General features: G+C 42.2%; 2 protein-coding genes across 2 annotated transcripts in view; both read left to right on the top strand.

Moving 5' to 3' along the window:
- LOC141094511 (protocadherin-9-like) overlaps window positions 1-23,748 on the top strand; it is a 1,849,542-nt gene that overhangs the window by 94,252 nt on the left and 1,731,542 nt on the right. The gene's annotated exons all lie outside the window — the stretch shown is intronic.
- LOC141094612 (uncharacterized) lies at window positions 1,871-3,893 on the top strand. The gene is made up of 2 exons (XM_073580467.1): window positions 1,871-2,085; window positions 2,196-3,893. Exon 2 carries the CDS (start codon window positions 2,695-2,697, stop codon window positions 3,334-3,336), a length of 642 nt encoding a protein of 213 aa, XP_073436568.1. The 5' UTR covers window positions 1,871-2,085; window positions 2,196-2,694; the 3' UTR covers window positions 3,337-3,893.

Here is a 23,748-nt window from a genome sequence, read left to right as displayed (position 1 = left end):
TGTAATATGGAACTTCTGTGATTGAGTCATTTTTAATATTTCCGATAACAGGTGCTGAGAGACGTGTGTCTTCCAATCATTCAGATATGTAATGATTAATAATCTATAAATATTATTATGTAATTTATAAATATTGAAATGCATGTTTCATCTACTTGGAAAAAATATTGCTAATGCGGTTATTTGGGTTCAAGATGACAACATTAAATTTTGCTGATGATTGGAATTTAGAGAAAACTTAGGTCCCCCTATTGTCAGAAGTAAGGCTGGTTTCACATTTGCATTTTTTTGCGCTGTAAAAAAACGCATACGTGCGCATGCGTTTTTTCCCCTATATTTAACATGGGTGCGCATACCTGCGCGCTGGCATGCGCACGTATGCGATTTTCATGCGCTGCGTTTTTTTGGGGTGTGCGTTTGTATTTTCCAGACGCAGCATGTTGCATTTTTTGGCCCTGCAAAAAAGCGCATGCGCACGTATGCGCACGTTTTGCGCTAAAAATGGCCATTATAGCCTATGGATGCACATACGTGCGCACTGGCATGCGCATGTAAGCGTTTTTTTAGCGCAGCGTTTTTTTGGTGGTGTCCACTTGTTGTACTAGTTATAATCTTCTAAAGTAAAAAAAAAAAAGTCTATATAAAGGAGGTGCCTGCCAAAACTCTGCCACTACTACACTGACAGATTGGAGAGCAGACAGTCAACAAGAAACCCATCTTCTATCAGCGAAGAATGTGAGTATATCACATTATATGCCTGTCCTTTTAAATTATGTATGTACTAATGATTTTTATTATTTTTACATGCAGTATGTCTTCAGAATCCGAGTATTCCCCATCGCGGCAGGAATTGGCGCAAGCAGACCGTGAGGTGATTATTTTCGTGCATCTGGTAAGTATATCTGCTGCTTCTCCAAATCTCTTACGTTTTTTTCAACTTTTTTAAGACATCGTCATCATCATCTTCTGCGGACGGGACTAGTGAGGGCGAAGAGCAGGAGCAGCGAAGCCAAGTCCCGGTGGTGATACGGAATGTATGTATCAAATGATTTGTAATGTTCTTTATTTTTTATCTTCTATTTTTACTCTTTTTTATGTTTCTTTTTTTGTAACTTTTTATTCAATTTAAATTTGATTATTCTAATGAATGTGTTTTGTCTAGGTTCCACAATGGGATGAAGATGTCTACCTGGATAATGAGCATCTCATCAGCCTGGTCCAGGAGCGTTCGCCGTTGTGGGACAGCCGTGACCAGCTGCACAAGGACATTGTGGTGACCCGGCGGCTATGGAATGAGGTGGCCGCAGCGTTGATGGATGGCTGGGACAGCGCCACAGCATCCTCCAAAAAGGCGTTTAGTGAGTATTTCCCTGCTCTGTATTGTGCCGCAGTGACTGTTGTCCTTGACGGCACTGTTGGGTTTCGTGCTAGGCATATTCTAGCAGGAAACCCAACAGTGTCATTGGGGTCTACAGTGACTGCTTTGAGTATTGTATTGCTACATTGTGCTGCAGTGACTGTTGTCCTTGACGGCACTGTTGGGTTTCGTGCTAGGTGTATTCTAGCAGGAAACCCAACAGTGTCATCGGGGTCTACAGTGACTGCTTTGAGTATTGTATTGCTACATTGTGCCGCAGTGACTGTTGTCCTTGACGGCACTGTTGGGTTTCGTGCTAGGTGTATTCTAGCAGGAAACCCAACAGTGTCATCGGGGTCTACAGTGACTGCTTTGAGTATTGTATTGCTACATTGTGCCACAGTGACTGTTGTCCTTGACGGCACTGTTGGGTTTCGTGCTAGGTGTATTCTAGCAGGAAACCCAACAGTGTCATCGGGGTCTACAGTGACTGCTTTGAGTATTGTATTGCTATATTGTGCCGCAGTGACTGTTGTCCTTGACGGCACTGTTTTTTTTTTAACAACAGTGGACAAAGTCCGAACACGTTGGCGTTCGATCAAGGACCGCTTCAACAGTGATGTTCGTGCTGAGGGCCAGGTTCGCAGTGGATCTGAGTCAAGGACCAGAACTAGATACCGTCACTATCACGCGTTGCAGTTCCTAAGACCGGTCCTTGCCACGAGATCGTAAGTATTATAAATTTTGGGTTTTTATTTTTATTAATCTGTGTTTTTCTAATCCACAGCTGATGCTTCTTGTAAAGGCATGGTAGTAATGATTTTCCTTTCTTCCACAGCACCTGGAGCAGCACCCTGCAACCTGGCCCTGGAGCGGTCCTTCCTCGGACGTCCTCTGACCCGTCCCAGCCATCTGACAGCCAGGAAGCACCTTGCAGGTCAGCCACACACACAGCTGGTGACCAGGAAGCTGGGCCATCAGGTGTTCCCCTGTCCCAGGTCTCTGCCACTGGTTATGCGGGCACTACCCGCCAGCGGCAGAGGGCCTTGGACAGGAATGTCTTGCCCGAGTTTATGCATTTGAGCGAGGCCTTTAATTCCAGCCTCAAGTCACTGTCCGACAGAGTTGAAAGCGGTTTTGCACTCATGGAACGTGGTTTTAACCACTTTGAACACCGCTTCAATTCTGTAGAACAGCGCCTTGACCGTCTGGAGGCCGACCTCAACAGACCAGCACACCATTTTTTTAGTAAGATTGAAAAGGGCATGGCGGAACACCTTAGTCCTGAGCAACAGCTGAATGTGCTGTAGGCCTGCAACAATGCTTTCTTGCAGGCTATGCAGCATAATTGGTACGGTCAGCAGTCAGTGGTGTCATTTCCACCTGTGCCACCATTGACTCGCTTCACCTCACTACCGACTTGTGCTGCATACCACTGCACGGACACCTCTATTCAAAGCCAGGACACCCACCGTTACACCACCACAAGTCTGAATGCAGCTGGTCACTTCACCAACACCACCATGGCAAGCGCTGCTCCTGTCTGGAGCACCACCGCCACTCCCATGCATGCGTGGAGCTCAGCCACCACTAGGCAAACATGGAACAGCCCTGCCGCTACAACAACATGTAGTAGCCCTGCCACCACCACTCTGCAAACCTGGACCATCACTGCCGCCACCAGTCCTCCTGCAAGGACGAGCACTTCCAACGAAGAGCAGCAGCAGCAGCCACCTCAGCAGCAGCAGCCACCTCAGCAGAAGCCACCTCAGCAGCAGCAGCCACCTCAGCAGCAGCAGCAGCCACCTCAGCAGCAGCAGCAACCACCTCAGCAGCAGCAGCAGCCACCTCAGCAGCAGCAGCAGCCACCTCAGCAGCAGCCGCCACCTCAGCAGCAGCAGCAGCCACCTCAGCAGCAGCAGCAGCCACACCAGCAGACGGGGGACCTACACTCAATATTTGCCCCTAGTTCAAGGTGAAATCTATCAAGGCGGGCATTGGGCCAAAGTCGGTCCAGGCACACAAGCCTACGGCGACATGCCATTACAACTAATGTACCTGAACAGATTTCCTCTCCTCCAAGTGTTCCTAGTTTAATTCCCTTAACTGGACTACCTTCCCCCACAAGTTTTGTTGCCCCTTCCCCTCAAACACCGTCTTCAACTGCAAGTGTTGCATATTCCCTGCACACCCCCAAATTGAAACCATCTGCCCCCAAACGCCGTAAAAAATAATTTTTTGGTTTATTTTTGTGATTAAAAATAAATTTACATTTGTGGTTCACCATTACAAAGTTTCATTAATGTTGTTTGCGCCGCTCACACACACTGATGGGTAAATACATGTTAAAAACCAACCCAAGGCCTAGTATAGTCATATGTGAAATAACACGGACTAGTATAGTCATACCAAGGCCTAGTGTAATAACTCTAGTTTTACCAACTTGGATCTGGTTTCATGAAAAACAAACTGTTGAAACTTGTCTAAAAAATAAGTTTCTTTCTAGTTTCACCAGTTTGTTTTTTGTGAAACAAGATGCTAGTTGTTAAAAATTGAGTTATTACAGTAGGCCTTGGTATGACTATACTAGGCCGTGGTATTTCACATATTACTATACTACTAGCCCCAAGGCCTACTATACTCATATTTGAAATACCACGACCTAGTGTAGTCATTCCAAGGCCTAGTGTAATAAATCTAGTTTTACCAACTAGAATCTGGTTTCATGAAAAACAAACTGTTGAAACTTGTCTAAAAAATAAGTTTCTTTCTAGTTTCACCAGTTTGTTTTTTGTGAAACAAGATGCTAGTTGTTAAAAATCGAGTTATTACAGTAGGCCTTGGTATGACTATACTAGGCCGTGGTATTTCACATATTACTATACTACTAGCCCCAAGGCCTACTATACTCATATTTGAAATACCACGGCCTAGTGTAGTCATTCCAAGGCCTAGTGTAATAACTCTAGTTTTACCAACTAGAATCTGGTTTCATGAAAAACAAACTGTTGAAACTTGTCTAAAAAATAAGTTTCTTTCTAGTTTCACCAGTTTGTTTTTTGTGAAGCAAGATGCTAGTTGTTAAAAATCGAGTTATTACAGTAGGCCTTGGTATGACTATACTAGGCCGTGGTATTTCACATATTACTATACTACTAGCCCCAAGGCCTACTATACTCATATTTGAAATACCACGGCCTAGTGTAGTCATTACAAGGCCTAGTGTAATAACTCTAGTTTTACCAACTAGAATCTGGTTTCATGAAAAATAAACTGTTGTTTATTTTTAGTTTTTTATTTAATTGGAGTTTAAAAAATATAGTGCACTCAGTAATGGTATCAAATAAGGTTTTTTATTACCATAAACAAACAAAAACATTACACCATTTCATCTTGCCAGTGCACCCGTCCTACATCAGAAATAAAGTAGGCCGCAAATTGGTCCCTCATTTGGCCAACTTCAACGGATGACCTGAGAGTGTGCTGAGTGAATTCAGGCAATGGGTTAGGAGCATCATCGTCCAGTTCAAAGGTCGGGTGCTCTTTAGCCATCACAAAGTTATGTAGAACCACACAGGCCTTCACCACCTCATCGACTGTTTCAAGTTTAAGATTAATGGCCGTGCCCAGAATTCGCCATCTGGAGACAAGAATCCCAAAAGCACACTCGACAGTTCTTCTGGCCCTGGTCAGCCTGTAATTAAATATTTTTTTGGTGTGGTCCAAGTCCCGGCTGGAGTAGGGTTTCAGTAAGTTTCCGCACATTTGAAAAGCCTCATCGCCAACCATTACAAAGGGCAGTGGCGGAGCTTCGGTGTGAGGAAGAGGCCGTGGCATAGGGAAATTAAATTGGTTGCCATACAACCTCCGGCCCATGTCTGAGTTTTTAAAAGCCTGTGAGTCATTACCACGGCCAAATGCTCCAATGTCCACTGCTACAAACATACATCCGGCATCCGCAATCGCCATGAGTACTATTGAAAAGTACTTTTTGTAATTATAGTACTCAGATCCCGTTCTTTGGGGTTTGATGATCCGTATGTGTTTACCATCAACAGCTCCCAAACAGTTGGGAAAATTGCATACTGTCCAGAATTTGTCAGCAATTTCCATCCACTTTTCAGCGGTGGGCAGGGGCATAAATTCTGGACAAAGAACATTCCAGAGAGCCCGGCAGGTGTCAGCAACAATTCCAGACAAGGTAGAGATTCCAATACGGTACTGGAAGTGTAGTGAAGATAGGGTTTCTCCAGTCGCCAGGAATCTGTGAACAGACAAAGAAGTAAAATTAATATTTATGTATATTATTTTAAAAAACTATAAAATAAAATATTAGTACATTCACGAAAACTAATTACCCAAGGTTTTGAATACTAAATTTAAAAAAAAAACATCAGACCGCACCCCTTGGTTTTTAAAACATACCGTAATGTCACCAGTAGCCGTTCCTCAGGAGGAATCGCACGACGGAGCTGTGTATCCTGTCTCCGGATGGATTGTTGGACACGAGCAAGCAAATCCATGAAACTTTCGTGGGACATCCGGATATAATCTGTAAATTTCTCCGGGTTTGACTGGAGCTCGCTGTAGAGGGTGTGGTATGCCCCACGGCTCTCCCGGAGTTCAACAATCGGATGTATCCACATACGCCGCCGTCTTTGCTGCCTCTCTCTCTTCCTTTGTTCATGGCAAGCAACTGCATACGCCTGAGCCATCGCGATGTCCAAATCCAAGTTGAAGTGAAAACTCTTCCAGCGCAGATCCATGGTCACGAGAAGAATCAAGAAAATGTGAAGAATACTGTAGACAGGGTCTATATATTAACATATCACACCCACAATGCAGTCCCATTGGTCTTGTGTGTTGTTGAATGGTTGTTTTTTCTTTTTTGTGGGGTTTTTCCAAAATCTGTAAAAAAACGCAAACGCACAAAAAACGCATACAAACGCACAAAAACGCTGCGTTTTTTTCCTGCATGCGCATAAAAATGCTTGAAAAAAACGCAGCGTTTGTATGCATTTGTATGCGTTTTTTTAATGCGTTTTTTTGCGGGAAAAACGCGCTGCAAAAAGAAGCAAGTGTGAAACTAGCCTAAGACTTGTAATACCTAAAAGGTTAATGTTAAAGGGATTATTCAATGAACAAAGTGCATTTTACTTATTCGCTCTTGAGATTAAAATAAGTTCCACAATTGGATGTGTTAAAAAAATGTTCCTGTGCTGAGATAATCTTATACATGTGCCCCTGCTGTGTACTGCGTAATGGCTGTGAAACAGCAGAAGATTTACAATACAGAAAAATCAGCTGTGATCCCATACTGTCCTCTCTGTATTCTCATTTGCTTCTTCCCCTGCCCAGGAGCTGTGGTATGATCAGACCATGTTCCTGTATGGTCAGACACAGCCATTACACACTACATATCAGGGGGACATTTATAAGATTATCTCAGCACAGCAAAGTCAAGACAAGACAGACTTACATGGAGCCTGATAGCCGATACATTTTTGAAAAACCATGTACAGTGTGTTTAAATTTGAAACACTGCATCACTTCAGAGAAAAACATAATTTAAAAGCCGTCTAAGGGTGTGTGCACACGTTGCAGATTCTGCTGCGGATGCGCAGCGGATTTGGCCCTGCGGATCTGCAGCAGTTTCTGCTGCGTTGTACAGTACCATTTTAGTCTATGTAAATAGAAAAACGCAGTGCACAAGGTGCGGAATTTTCTGTGCAGATTTTCTGCGGATTTAAATCCACAGCATGTCAATTCTTTGTGCAAATTCCACAGCGGTTTGGCACCTACTCCATGACAGGTGTCAAACCGCAGGCTAATCCGCAATAAATCCGCAGATAAACCACAGGTCTTTTGACCTGCTGATTTATCTGCGGATTTAGACAAATCTGCGCTGAAAATTCCGCAGCAGAATCCGCAATGTGTGCACACACCCTAACAGGTAAGACGGCTTCTCCCCACGCACTCCCCTTGAGTGACGGGTCTCTACTTGTGTGCATATATGGGCAGAGACCAACTGCTCCAGTTTTACTGTGCAGCTAGGTCCCTTTCAGTTTTTATTTCAGCGAGTCAAACATGCCTGTCTGATATCATATACATAACATGGAGCCCATGGTCTGGGAAGCGTATCAGCTGTCAGGTTGCCTTTAAAAATTAGACAGATTTATCAAACAGCATGAACCACTTTGCATTTTAAAACTATCTAGTATAAATTTGCAGTGTAAAAAGAAACGGTATTAGTAAATCTGCACCATTATGTGTATTTAGCAGTCCATCAGTAGTGTTCAGCTTTGAAATTCTTTAGCTCAGTCCCGTCCATACAAATGAATAGTAAAAAGCTATTTTAAAGAGACAGATGCCCCCCTTTTATATGCAACCTCTTATGCAAACATCTGATTGCAGATTCATCACTATGCAGCAGTATAATTAATACTATAACAAACACTAAGAACCATAGAAGTGGAAATTATTAAAAAAAAGTGCAGACATTTCCAATCACCACATGTCAGTATTATTATTATTATTATTATTATTATTATTATTATTATTATTATTCATTTTTATAGTCCCATTTATTCCATGGTGCTTTACATGTGAAAAAGGGGCATACATAGACAAGTACAATAAACTTGAGCAATACAAGGCACACACAAGCACAAAACGAAAGAGGACCCTGCCTGTGAGGGCTCACAGTCTACAGTGGATGGGTGAGGATACACTAGAAGAGGGTAGAGCTGGTTGTGTGGCGGTTCAGTAGACTGAAAAACACTAGAGGTTGTAAGCTTGTTAGAAGAGGTGGGTCTTCAGGTTCCTTTTGAAAGTTTCCATGATAGGCAAAAGTTTGATGTGTTGGGGTAGAGAGTTCCAAGGTATGGGGAAAGCACGGGATAAGTCTTGTATGTGGCTGTGGGAAGAAGAGATAAGAGGAGAGTAGAGAAGGAGATCTTGAGAGGATCGAAGGTTGCGTGTAGATAAATTCTGGGAGACCATGTCACAGATGTATGGAGGAGACAGGTTGTGGATGGCTTTGTATCTCATAGTTAGGGTTTTGAACTGGAGCCTCTGGACAATAGGAAGCCAGAGAAGGGCTTGGCAGAGAGGGGAGGCTGGGGAATAATGGGGAGACAGGTAGATTAGTTGGGCAGCAGAGTTTAGGATGGATTGGAGTGGTGCAAGAGTGCTAGAGGGGAGGCCAGAGAGTAGGAGGTTGCAATCGTTGAGGTGGGAGATGATGAGGGTGTACCCAAGCGTTTTTGCAGTTTCTTGGTTAAGTATACTGAATGAGTTGTATTGCTACTCTGTGGTACTGTCTGATTACATATAGCAGTTACATAGTATTAGTTGAAGCGATAGAAAATGCCATATATTTATGTGCTGTACAGTAAATCTTTGAGAAATATCTAACATATTTTAATGGTATGGTTTATCTCCAAATCGACAAAACACAAAACTATACGGCATAAACAACAATAATAAAGAAATTTTTTTTGAAATGTTAAATATTTCCTAGTAACATATTCTGGGTTTATTTGCCTATATTAATATGTTACCAGAAAAAAATATGACAATATTCCAAAGTTTCACAAATGTGTGGTAAAACCAAATACTGACATACCTTGAGATCAAACCAGAACTGCACTACAACCAAAAAGAAGATTTTTTTTGTATATGTATATTATTTTTTATTATGATTAACATGGTCATACAGAAGTGTAAAGAAGGAATTTCTTTTTTATATCTGCAATTTGTGCCCTCTCTACCCCCAAAAAACGATAACATGCCAGTACTTGTGGCACTGTTACATATTTAAAAATTCTCCTACATTTCTTATTCTACTTACGCTCCTCTGATATGCACTTTATTAGTTGCAAATTGTTGTTCCCTTTTAGAAAACTTTTCCATACTGCCTCAGCTCATTGTAAAAGAAGCAAATTACACTTTATTTACCTACTGCCCCTGTAGCCAATCACTGAGCTCACGTTGTCTACATAGGCAAAACCGCTGAACAGCGCCGGAAATAAAGCACTGGACACATGGCGATTAAGTAAAGTGCTGTTTGATTTTTAAAAATGAACTTGGCCAGCAGGCAAAAGTTATCTCAAAGGGGACAACCTCTTTCATTTCCTAGATTTCCCTCATAGACCATTGCAGATTGCATTTGGGTTCTTTGGTTGCATATTCTTCTGTTTCTGAAATTTCTTTAAGCAGCCCATACAAAATTCTACTCTTGGTGTAAGCTTTGTCTGTGTTCATTGATGTGATATTTCTGAGTACAGTTGATTTTTTAAAATATCACAGTTGGTGGCTGCAAGGTCAATTCACAGGAATAATGAGTAGATCATCGGAGTATTTCATTTTTTCACCACAGTAACCACTACAGGCAACAGCAGTAGACCATATAGATAAATCTGCTGTCAAAGGCTTGAGTCAGTAACATTTCCAAAGAATGAAAGGTAAACAGGATATGCTTCTCGGAGGGATTAAATCTTGATTTTAAACAACTCTATGGTATTATTAGTAATGTCTATTCTGTTAGGTTTATTAGAGATTAAGTTTATTTTAAACTTTATATTTAATCTAAATTTTCAAGGTGAATGACCATAAAACTGCTGTATAAAATAATGAATTCTAGCTTATCTATGATCATGTTTTTCCATTTACTATAAATTTCCATTTTGTGCCCAGGGCTCATTAAATACTCTCCATCCAAAATTTCTTTCACATTCGTCCTCCCTGTGCTCATCTGATGAGATTAATTGTGTGTGACTTCTAAGCATACTTCTATGCAAACAATATATTAGGCAATACATTCGGCAAAGTAATGCACCTTATGCTGCAGTAAGTAAGACATTGTGAAAGTAAAATTAGCCATAAACGGTAGAGAAAACAGGAGTATAACATTTATGAATATTTATAGAGATAAAAAAGAAGTATTATGCAGGATTATTGAAAGCATTCACTAACTTGTTCTCATGGAGCACTTCTTTCAGAAAAAAACAAGGTAACCAGAGTTGACACTTATAAATGTAGAAAAAAACAAAAACTCCTGACAGATAGTTTGGTCATATTCATATGCCAAAATAAAGCTTTTTAAAGTCTGATCTTCAGTGATATCAAGTCTTCAATCTTCTTCATTGGTCGTGTTCAGAGTTTAGCATCTCCAGTGATAACTAGGCATTGTAACGTCATGTCATGATGCTCATCATCACGTTGCATGAGGCTTAGTCATTGACTAGGCCTCATTCAGACAATATCACGATAAACCTCACACAAAATCATGATGTGTGCTCCACTGTGAAGTCATTATGTTTTTAGGGCTCACTCACACAATAATACAGTTGAGGGCTATCTGATGTTTTATCGGAGAGCATTTGGCATAATGTTATACTATGGGGCAGTATAGATTCGTGATGTTTTATTGGATAGCATTCGTCCCAATGTTATACTATGGGGCAGTGCAGATTTGCGATTGTTTTGTCATGCTGATTCGGCATGAGAAATAAATCGTAGCCTGCTGTGAGTGGTTGCAAGACATCCGGTGATTGGATCATGCACACCCATACAAGTCTATGGATGCGTGTGAAACATCAGAGATGTCATTGCAGTCTGACATCTGTGGACACAGTCAATGGAAAAATTAAGTTCTTCATCTTCTCCACACCTGTGGGATAATTCTCGCATCACAGAGAATCGCAGCACAGTAAGATGACACTCGGCCCAAACTCTGAGAGAATGTCATAAGCATAATCAGCCCCGATTATTTCTCATGAGAGAATTGACAGCAGTTTGTCCCCAGCCTTAAGCATAGTTAGCACTGTAGGCACTAACACAGGATGGGAGCTGTGATAAAAAGGCCAAAGACCTGCTGTGAATGAAAATTTAATTTGAAATGTGAGGATCGAGTGATGAGCAAGGCACAAGAGAATGTGCAAGTTATATATATATATATATATATAATCCATTACTATAACAATCCATAATCTCATCCGATAATCTATTAAAGGGCCATGTCCCATGACAATATGGATTATTTGGATAATGGTCACAATAATGATTCAACCGCTATCCAAACCAGACAGCTGACAATGAAACAGGAGCGTGAAAACCCCTCACTGCATGAGAACTATCTGTGTGAGATCGTCATGGGACATGGCCCATTAATGGATTATCATCAGACAAGTGAAGAATATGGTGTTTAATTATTTTTTGTCTTTTACAGGGGACATAGGCTTCAGTAGATTAGATGTAAAGGTGATTACAACTTTGCTTTTCTATTTAAAATAAAAGGTGTCAGTGTCATTATATCAAATAAAAGACTTTATTCTGTCTTTGTTCTGTGTTTTATTTACAATCCGACTATGAGGTTAATAATGGTGGTGTCTGATAGACGCTTCTCCATTACTAACCCCTGGGCATAATGTCAGCAGCCATAAAACAGTTGACATCAACCCCAAACCTATTACCCCACCTGCCACCGCACCAGAGCAAGTTGGAAGAGTCGGGCAGAGCATCACATCTAAAAGATGTATCTTTTCTTGGGCAGGTGAGGGCCGCTTATTTTAGTTTTGAGGAAGGCCAATATGCATGGCCCCTATCCAGTAGGAGAATACCAGCCCCCAGCTGTCTGCTTTAGTTTGGCTGGTTATCAAAAATAGGGGACCCCATGTCATTTTTTAAATTATTTATTTAAATGATTTTAAAAAGGCACAGAACCCCTAATTTGTTAACAACTAGCCATGATAAAACTGACAACTGAGGGCTGAAGCCTGCAGCTCTTTGTTTTGCTTGAGGGAGTCATCAAAAATAGAAGAGACTCCATGTCATTTATTATTTTTATTATTATTATTATTATTTAATTATTGCACAGGTGCCAGTAATGAATACTCTCATCAGCTTCACCTGCTCTGGCTGCTATCAGTGAGAGCAGATGTAGGATGATGAGAGTAGTGCTCTAATCAACTGATGTCTGTGAACAGTGTTAACTTTTTACCTCTTGTTCAGAGCTGCTGGCTCACATGCTGTCATCTGATAGCGTGGAAACTGCAGTGCATTGACCAGCCATAACAAACTTATTGCCGATCAGTAGAGTTGAGCGAAACGGGTCTGTCAAATTCATAAGTCGCTGAGTCGTCAGTGGAGGCTCCTGGTAAGGAACAACACCTTTCCTTGTGTCCTTCACCCCTACCAAAAGTGAAGGATGCGGCAGGCCACACTACAGATTACTCCATGGAGCTCTTTTCACATATCATGCCTGGGTTATCCAGTCAAATCGTGAATTCCCCAGTCCAAGATGAATTTGATATGGAGTGTGGGTCGCCAGCCAGGGCAGTGGGGTTAATCGGTACCGGGCCGGTGTCTCAGAGGGATGTGTCACGGTGGTGGTGACCCGGTCCGTGGCCCTGGGCATCCATGCAAAGGGGTGAATAACGTTTATAGGTGAATGATACGTGACGCCACCTGTGGTTTCTGATCAGATTGACCAGCACTGCAGTGTCGCTTCTCTGGGACAGATGTTGTGGTGCAACTAAAATGTAGAAGCCCTGCACAGGCAGGGCCATAGTCGCAGGGCAGATGAAAGAGTTGGTAGATTGTGTGCAGTGCAGGATGTAGCAGAGCCGTGCGCCAGGCGCAGGAGAAAGATGACAGACACAGTCGTGCAGTTCCTTTACCTGTACTTGGTAAGTGCCGTCCAGGACCCAGAGTACAGATGGAGAAAGAGTTGGTCAGCCTGGAAGCAAATTAGGAATTCTCTCTCTGCAGATAGGTAGTGTGGCCTCCATTCTAGCGCTTATCTGAGGTACTCGCAGTACTGAGTTCACTGATGTGCCCCCTGTTGACTCTCTTTTGGAACTTTCTCGTATGGCAGGCAGCCGTAGCCTTTTCCTACTGGCTCACACACGTCGCTGCTGGGGCCTCCGAGCCTTAGTTGGGAACAGAGCATTCACAGCTGCTACTTTCTCCAGTTTCTGCTTCAGGACCGTCAGTGTCCCTACAAACTCGGAGACCGAAATCCAGACCATGCGCTCCAGCTAGTAGTTAGCCTTAACTATGCTCATCCTCCAGCTCCCCTTCTCACGTCCACATACTTCCCCTTCCCTTCACAGACTGCCCTAACTTCCCTCCTCCCGACCACAGAGAGCAGCTCCTCAGCAGTCAGGTTCAGAGCTCTCCCTGCTGGCCTGGAGTTGGAACTGTGTTGTCTGTTGGTTTAACTGCTAGAGAGATCCTTCGTTGCTCCCAAGCATGACATCACACTCCCTAGGAGGAAGGTAATGCCACTGTGGCGACCGTACTCCTGGGGGCGCCACAAGTGCACTGATGCCCAGCCACTGCTAGATGATTCTGCTGGTACATTGACCCAGACCACTACATTCCCCTCGCTCTCTACACAGCCAGAATCTGACCCCGATGAAACTCAGGTTCCCCTTCTCATATACTATACCACCTTACACGGTGACAAAGAGGAAGGTGCAGATGAAAGTGCAGGTTTCTTGAGCAGGTGGGGGGGCATAATCATGGGCAACGGCACTGGCACAGGGCCCCTCATAGTACGCAAAAGTGTCTCTGCCGGTGGGAGGGCCCTCCACCCACCGTCAGAAACACCGCCGTACTATGAGGGGTCCTGTGCCAGTGCCGTCGCCAACGAGTGGGCCCCCCTGCTTGCTCAGGATCACAGCACTTGCAAAGTTGACATACTTACCTCTCCCTGCTCCACCGCCGTGACATCTTACGCGTTTCCTGACAGTGACATTCTCGTCAGAGAGTGCAATGACATCACGTCTGTACGCCCTCTGCCTAAACGGTCCAAGTGCAGAGAGATGGAAGATGGGGACGACGAGGAGTCCAGAGTACAGGGATTCCCTAGCGAGGAGACTTATTTAAATGTTTTAAAGGTTGGGGGCAATTTTTGGGGAGCACTATACTCTGGAGAATGATATATGGGGCCCACCATACACTGGAGCATTCCAAAGGTGGACATCAGATACTGGAGCAGCATTTACAGGGCCCATTATACACTGGAGCATTAGAAATGGGGTCCATTATATATGGAGCATAATTTGGGCCCATAAGACAGTGGAGCTTCATCCATGGGGACCAACATATACTGTAGCATTATGCGGAGCTCATCATATACTGTATCGAACATTATATGGGACCAATGATTCTGTATGGAGCAATATATGGGGCTCATTACTCTGTATGGCGCACTATGCGGTGGCCATAATACTGTATGGAGTAATATACTGTCTGTTTTTGGAGATATTGGAGAATTTAAAATGGATATCAGTCATGTGATGTATAAAGTGAAGTATTTTTAATTGTACTATACCGCTATTTCTCTGCCGTATCAAACAGAATTGCAGGGGTGTCAATACTTTTGGCCACAACTGTATGGGGCTCATTACTCTGTATGGCGCACTATGCGGTGGCCATAATACTGTATGGAGTAATATACTGTCCGTTTTTGGAGCTATTGGAGAATTTAAAATGGATATCAGTCATGTGATTTATGAAGTGAAGTATTTTTCATTGTACTATACCGCTATTTCTCTGCCGTATCAGAGGATCATGAATTGTGGCATGTGTTAAAGGAGCCCATTGACACTCTTTGGCCCAGGGCCCATGAAAATCTGGAGCCAGCCCTACCCCCCCACAACTTTAGCCAAATAACCCCCAGTTTTCAATGCCTAACTATTATTATAAAGTAAATTAAGGTTGACAAGCTTAAGTAATAAGAATTGATGTTTTTGGCATTAAAATGGGCACTGTAGGTGTGTTTCCTGTCCTCCACTCACTGCTGACTTTTCTTCCCCATTGACTTGCATTGGGTTTTGTGTTTCAGTCGGCCTCCGACTTTTCACGATAATCGGCCGATTGCGTTCGACTCGACTTTTACGAAAGTCGGGTTTCATGAAACCCGACTCGACCCGAAAAAAGGCAAAGTCGCTCATCTCTATCAATCAGAGCTGTCGATGTTTCTCACGCCGTCACACAGAAATCAGCGTGGGAATCAGCAGATGTTCAGGGTGCCAAAGCTGAACAGTAACACACACTTCTTGGAGAAGTCCGTGTTTGTGGTCCTTGCACGGACACAAGGTGTTTGGTAAAGACCCCAAACTTTACTGTTCAGTGTCGCCCAACACTAGGGGTGATTTGATCTTTTGTAATTTTTATTTTTTTCAAAGTTTTCAAAACTTTTTTTCACCTTTAACCCCCATTAGGGGTTTTGAAGCTGCAATTATCTGATCACTTCTAATATACAGTACATGCCGGCGCATGCTCAGTAGCTAGTGGTGACGTCACTGCTCAGCACTGAATCTGCGCTCTGCCTTTTCTGGGCAGCTGGGGGCTGGCTGCTGTTTTTAGGCTGGGGGGCCAAGATCAATGGCTCCTTACCAGCCTGAGAATATCAGCCCTCAGCTGTTAGCTTTAGTCAGGTTGGTTGTCAAAAATAGGGGGGTGACCCCACGCCTTTTTTTTTTAATTATTTACTTGAATAATTAAAAAAACAGCATGGGACCCCTCTGTTCTTGAGAATCAACCTTGATAAAGCTCACAGCTGAGGGCTGCAGCCCCAGCTGTTAGTTACGCTTGGTTGGTTCACAAACAGAGGGCGACCCCACATTCTTCTTTCCTGCTCACTGTTACCGGCAGAGAAGAAGAGAAGAAAGACAGCCACAGTCAGCACCAGCCCCCTGAGAACATCGCTAACAGTAGTGCTTCTTCCCCAGTGGCCGTACATGAGCACAGAGGACAGTGTGAACCGTTCTCAGTGTGCATGTGTTCAGCACTTTTGCGGACCATGCTCTCCCACAAACACTGACATGTCTCCGTGTTTTTCACATGTACCGTGAGTCCATGGAAACACGCTGACATGTGCAGAGACACATTCATTTTAATGTGTCTACGTGTGTCAGTGTCTCCGGAATGTGAGGAATCTGTCACTACACTTACAGGAGCCACTGATGTGTGAAACCGGCCTAAGTCAGGACACAACAAAAGATGTAACTGTATGTTGTTAAGAGGCTAAATACAGCAAAATGGTAGCCATCTGGTGGCAATTTTGCTAGATTGATGCAAATCAGAAAATGTTTGTATTTGTGCAAATCCAAATTTAGGACTAAGATTCTAGGCCAATTTCACTCACTTCAAATTAATTTGCTAATCTCTGATAAGTTGAAGCTTTTCTAATTTAGTTTGGTCATATGGATATTTCTACTTCACTCATTTATTAAATATCTAAAGGATATGCCATAAATGTTTAATAGTGGATTAAAACTCCTTTTTTGCCATTGCCAAAGAAAGAATGAATAGAGAATAAATATAAATTCATGTGTAAAAGTTATGGAACACTGGAACAAGTAACTATTTCTCCTTCCAAGATTAAATTACAGGCCACTACATGAGACAGAACTGCAATAGTGAGACTAAAGGCCCCGTCACACACAGCGAGATCGCTAGCAGATCGCTGATTTTGCGATGCAACAGTGATCTCACCAGCGATCTCGCTGTGTGTGACACGCATCAGCGACCAGTCCCCCCGCCGGGTATCACTGATCGTGCAGGAATGTCCTGGGCCATTTTTTGATCGTTGGTCTCCCGCTGGCCAGCACGCATCATGTGGCAGCGGGAGACCATCGATCAGTGAGCTTCCAGCGCTGTAAGCAGATTCTGGGAGCTGGTATCCATGGTAAATATCTGGTAACTAAGCGCATGCATCGCTTAGTTACCCGCTATGTACCTTGGATACCTGCGTGCTGGCACTGGGAGCTGGTATCCAAGGTAGACAGTGGGTAACTAAGTGACGCGTGTGCTTAGTTACCCGATATTTACCTTGGATACCAGCATCCTTGCTGGTCCTGATCGCTGGTGAAATCTGCCTGTTTGACAGCTCACCAGCGATCATGTAGCAAGGCACCAGTGATCCTGACAAGGTCGTATCGTTGTCAGGATCGTTGGTGCATCGTTTAGTGTGACGGGACCCTAACACTTTTGTAATCACTTTTAGATATTTCATAAATGTCTCATATGTCAATACAATTTGCATTCAATTAGCTCTATAATACTGCTTAAGCTTTAGCAAACAAAAGACAGCCTTCTTCGGCACAAAGTGAAAAAACAATAGAAAATAGCCAGTCCATATAATACTGCTGATCTGCCCGCTAAGGTCAGTGTCTTTCTGCCTCCACATCTCCAGTCAATGACACTGAATGAGACACTGTGTCTCCATTTTATCTGCCAAATCATGCCCCTGGGGTGGTGATACATGTGCAGTCATTCCCACCCATCTTTTTCGACTGCTTGTAAATTACGGCCATGGAGTGCCCTAACAACTCCTACAGCACTTTATGTGCTGGAGCATGTTGTGTGTGTCTATAAACCTGATTGTGATGTTATAACCATTGCAAGTAACAGATCATGTGTATATATAATTATATACAGTATATATATATATATTTACTTAGCCTTCTTTGTAGATGCAGAATGAAGGAAACACAGAAACATTTATATTATTCTTAAATGCAAAACGAATAGAAATGGCACAGACATATATTTGATACATTTATTCCACTAAAACAGCTATACAGGTAACAAAAATCATTTTACGCTTATTCCATTTTTACATTCAGCACTAAATTTCCTCCTAGAAGCGTCCAAAATGCCTTTTATCTTCTAATTCACATGAGCCAACAACAAACATGTAAAACCCAGCCTGCAAAATATGCAGATTCGAATAATTGAAGAATAAAACAACATTGGAGACAATAATCTGATGTTCTTAAATATCAACTTGTCATCCCAGTTGTTGCAGCTACGATCTGATTGTAAACTTCTTCCTATAATTAAAAATGGCCATTTCAAGGACCTCAGAGGAAAGAGGCATCATATATCTCTCCTACCTGCTGTCAAGTTAAATATCTGTTTTTTTTTTCCAGTACATAAATCTAATTTGGAAATAATCTGTTATTAACCCTTCTGGAACAAGTCATGCAGGATTGTAGACTGATAAGATCTAAATGAGAAAACTAAACACAATATCGGCACCAGCACAGCATCCTGATATAAAATAAATTGGCACAGACACTAAAATATGCAAAAAAAAAAAATGTAACAATTTGCAAAAAGTTCCTGACTAGTAGTAAGCAAAATCTCTTAACAGCATGAGTGTTTGAGTCAGATGGAAAGCAAATTTGTATTACACGGATTATGCAGCCAGCCAGCACAGCACAAAGATTAGGCCTCACAATTTTCCAGGTACTGTTTAAAATCTTCTCCCCAGCTAAAGGATATAGTTGACAGCTCACACTCATGAGTCAAGTTAATCTGGAACATTATCCACCCATTTTGCACTGAACAGTCCCTAAAGCAGTTTGTAATATGCATATGAACTGAACCATTGTTGAGATCAAATTTTTAATACCCAAGTGAAATAGGGAAATAGGAAGATAAAATAAAAGCTTGCTGCTATGATACTAAGGAGTCACAGAGGAAGAGAAACATTGCTTCAGTGAATACGAGGCTTTGGCTACAGTAGATGCCTAAGATGCTGCAGGGACTTGTACAGTCCCTCCTCTAATGCATGGCTAATAGCTTAAGCATTAACTGTGTCAAGCTTCCAGGCAAAGTTTTCCAGTCCCTTGTTATTATGAAATTAGAGCTGTGTGAAATTAAACTCTTACCTGTTCTCGTTTCCTCACACAGATACGGCTACGTCAACCAAGTTTTCGATACAGAACAGAAATAAACTTTTAACAGTTGAGTCAGTGACATTTTACCTGTTTGGGTGCCATAGATTTGAATTAAAATCCTAGAGGAAAAAGGCAGCAGACATGAAGTGGAAAGAAACACACGGAAGCAGAAAACGGTTCTGCGGACACCAAAACATTACATGCTTTGGTACTTTCGAAAGGAGAAGTTGACAGAAATATATAATTCATTAGTTTGACGTTGGTTTCGTTTTATGTAACTGGGTTTGAGCCAATGTGGTTGTAAAAGCTGCATATTAGAGCGTAACGTTTTGTATTCTAGATTTCGGAGGAGAGTAAATGTAAAGTGGCTTCATTCTAAACATTAAACACGTTGAAAACACTCTTATTTTTTATTTATTATGATTTTGTAAGATGAAATATAAAATGGAAACATCATTTTACAAAAGCCTTGTTTATCAATTGTTGTAGAACTGAGTTTGTCATAAGGCACGTGTAATATCCTTGAGTACGTTATATGTGGGATTCCATAGGAGAGATGGGCGAATATAGCAAATGTATAGGACATGAAAATGGCCGTGATACACAGCTAGGATCTGCTTCTATCATCCGCTGGTTGTGGAGCTCCTTCTCCAACCACTAATTTGATAAATCCAATTGTCAGTCTGTGACAACGGATTTTACAGCACACCGCCACAAGGGTGCAGTATCGAAATGCTGATGCATTGCCTTTGCAGCTAGAATTCTGCTGAAGACCCCATCCCTGAGATCACAGCGCTTTGTTGAAATCCAGCCAGTAGCCAGTCTTCAAAGGAGAAAATATTTTTTTTTCTACATACAGCAATACCAAAATATTACTGTATATAGCACAGATGATCAGAAGATCACAGGTTCAAGCCCTCCAAAGTAACTACCACATACTGTAACGTAGTAACATAGTTTTGAAGGCTGAAGGAAGACCTTATGTCCATCTAGTTCAGCCTATTTTTAGTGCAGCTGTTCTGCATTGTTGATCCTGGGGAAGGCAAAAAACCCACAGAGTAGAAGCCAATTTTCTCCATAGGGAAGAAAATTCCTTCCCCTAAGCTGGGTCAACCATCTACCTATAATATTATGTTATTCGTAACCTTCTATACTGTAACTCACAAGAAAAGCATCCATTCCTTTCTTAAATTCATTCAGTGAGTTGGCCATCACCACTTCCTCAGGAAGAGAATTCCAGAGCCTTAGTGCTCTTACCGTGAAGAACCGTCTTCTATGCTGGTGCAGAAATTGTCTTTCCTCCAAACGAAGAGAATGCCCCCTTGCTCTTGTCACAGTCCTTGGCACAAACAGTTCATTTGGAGAGATCTCTGTATTGCCCTCTGATATACTTGCACATATATGTTAGGTCTCCCCTAAGTCTTCTCTTTTCTAGAGTAAATAGACCTAATTTTGATAACCTTTCTGGGTATTGTAGTGAACCAACTCCATTTATCATTTTAGTAGCCCGCCTTTGAACCCTTTCAAGTTCAGTAATGTCTTTCTTGAGCACCGGCGTCCAAAATTGCTCACAATACTCCAAGTGTGTCTGACGAGTGATTTGTTTAGAGGGAGAATTATGTTTTCATCTCGTGTCCCCAGACCTCTTCTAATGCATCCCATGACCCTATTTGCTTTGGTGGCAGCTGCCTGACACGGGGCACTCCAATTTAACTTCTTATTGACTAAGATGCCTAAGTCTTTTTCCATATCTGATTTCCCCAGCAGCTTCCCATTTAGTAAGTAATTGTAGCATCTGTTTCTCCTTCCCATGTGCATAACCTTACACTTATCTGTGTTAAACCTCATTTGCCATTTTTCAGCCCAATTCTCCAATTTACTCAAAACTGTCTGTAGTTGCAAACTATCCTCCTTTGTGTTAACTACCTTACATAGTTTTGTATCATCTGCAATTTTACACTGTAAGCCATCCACTAGATCATTAATAAATATATTAAATAGTAGGGGGCCCAATACAGAACCCTGTGGTACCCCACTAGTAACCCTGGCCAATCTGAGTATGCACCATTAATAACCACTCTTTGTTTTCTATCACTAAGCCAGCTACCAACCCATCTACACACATTTTCCCCTAGCCCAAGCTTTCTCATCTTACTTACCAATCTTTTATGTGGGACAGTGTCAAATGCTTTAGAGAAGTCGAGATAAATTACATCCAATGATTCTCCTTGGTCCATTTGAGAGCTTACATCCTCATAGAAGCTGATCAGGTTAGTTTGACAGGAGCGATCCTTCATAAATACATGTTGATATGGAGTTAAACATTTATTAACATTGAGATATGCCATAATGGTATCCCTTAGAAACCCTTAAAAATTTTTACCCACAACAGATGTTAAGCTTACCGGCCTATAGTTTCCAGGTTCCCTTTTACACCCCTTTTTGAATATTGGTACCACATTTGCTTGCCACCAATCAAAAGGAACAGACCCTGTTTCTGTAGAGTCTTTAAATATAAGGAATAGAGGCCTGTCTATCACATTACTTAACTCCCTTAATACCCGAGGGTGTAAAAGGCAAAAAAAGTTTTTCAAATATTTCAAAAATTCAAATGACATAAAAACTGTAATCATCTCCTTTTCCACCCTTACAAATAGCTGTATTAACCCCTTTGAGACCTTGCTCTTTTTCATTTTTGCGTTTCTGTTTTTTGCTCCCCTTCTTCTCAGAGCCATAACGTTTTTATTTTTCCATCAATATAACCATGTTAGGGCTTATTTTTGAGTGACAAGTTGTACTTTTGAACGACACCATTGGTTTTATCATATCATGCGCTAAAAAATTGGATGAAAATTCCAAGTGCGGTGAAATTGCAAAAAAGTGCAATTCCACAAGGTTTTTTTTGGATATTTCTTACCATGTTCACCAAATGCTAGTATTTACCTGCCATTATGATTCTCTAGGTTATAATGAGCTCATAGACACCAAACATATCTAGGTTCTTTATTTACATGGTGAAAAAAGTTTGTTAAAAAAATAAAATTGCGCCATTTTCCGAGACCTGTAGCATTACTATTTTTCGTGATCTCAGGTTGAGTGAGTAGTTTTTTTTGTGTGTCGAGCTGAAATTTTTAATGATACCATTTTGGTGCAAATGCAATTTTTGATCTCAAGTTATTGCATTTTAATTAAATGTCCCAGCAACCAAAAAAAGTAATTCTGCCATTTTGACTTTTTTTCTCGCTACGCCATTTAGCGATCAGGTTAATCCTTTTTTATTGATAAATCAGGTGATTCTGAATGCGGCGATGCAAAATATGCATATTTTTTTAATGGGGTGAAAAAGGGGGTGATTTAAACTTTTATATTTTTTTATTTTTTTAATATTTTTAAAAACTTTCTTTTTACTTTTGGCATGCTTCAATGGACTCAATGGGAGACTAGAAGCTGCCATAACCCAATTGGCTCTTCTACATACAGGCGATGATCAGATTACCTGTTTGTAGCAGAATACCTAACTCGCTATGAGCGCCGACCACCAGGTGGTGCTCACAGAAAGCAAGTAGTGAAAATCATGGAGGTCTCCAGGAGATCTCTGGTTGTCATGCTAACCCATCGGTGACTCACGATCACTTGATGGGGGGCACCGATGGGTGGATTTCCGGCCCGATTGCGGGGAGCGTGCGTTAAATGCCGCTGTCAGAGTTTGACAGCGGCATTCAATGGGGAATTGCAATTCATTAGCGGCTGTTCTGGGTACATGTCAGCTGTTCAAAACAGCTTACATGTTACGGGAAAGTTGTGGGCTTAGCGCCGGAGCCCACATCAAAAGGAGAGAAGCGATCTACGCTGTACTTGTACTTCACAGGTCGCGAAGGGGTTAAAAAACAATCATCTCTCATAAAGATGTTCCCATTCATTAAATGTCCTCTGTCTTCATTCTGTCACAATGAGTAAATGTCTCTTCATGGGTTCTACTTCCAAATCCACAGTATATTCTGTGTATGTGTGGTAAATGTCTCAGATTAGAAAATTTCTTTAGTATTTCTATGAGCTGCACAAGTGCAGAGCAAGTCTGCGTCTGGCAAGTCACTCGCCCTTAGGCTAGTTGCACACTAGCGTTTGGAGGCGCAGCGGATGCTCACCATAAAACTCCACCCCCTGCCATGCCTCCTCTGGTCAGCTCCACCTATGGGTGCATGATGCTGCATGCGACCTGCATACTCTATCTTTAGCACTGGGTACGCAGGCCATGTGCAGGTATGCTTTTGCCAGAACATGCGCCCTTTTGACGGTGTGCCGGCTGCACCAAAATGCAACACGATGCATTTGGCGCAGGTCGGCTCACAGTCAAAAGGGCACATGCACCGGCAAAAGCATACCTGTGCACAGCCTGCATACCCAATGCTAACGATAGGGTATGCAGGTCTCATGCAGTGTCATGCGCCCTGCAGATCGCATGCAGTGTCATGCGCCCATAGGTGGAGCTGACCGGAGGAGGCATGGCAGGGGGCGGAGCTTCATGGCGAGCGTCCACTGCTCCTCCAAACGGTAGTGTGAAACTAGCCTTAATCATGGTGTAACACTTGTATTACAATGATCTTATCTAAAGCACATTAGCCAATCATATCATGGTGGAAAAGCACATGATGTAAATACAATTACAGTGAAACAGCATGACTAGGTATA

This window comes from Dendrobates tinctorius, unplaced genomic scaffold (assembly GCF_039654945.1).
Source record: "Dendrobates tinctorius isolate UK_male_01 unplaced genomic scaffold, ASM3965494v1 ptg000064l, whole genome shotgun sequence".
Taxonomy (NCBI): domain Eukaryota; kingdom Metazoa; phylum Chordata; class Amphibia; order Anura; family Dendrobatidae; genus Dendrobates; species Dendrobates tinctorius.
This window is presented reverse-complemented; position numbering and strand designations above follow the sequence as displayed.

What these genes read in the sequence shown, in the direction of transcription:
- LOC141094612 (XM_073580467.1), top strand. Translation starts at nt 2,695, where the DNA reads ATGCAGCATAATTGGTACGGTCAGCAGTCAGTGGTGTCATTTCCACCT.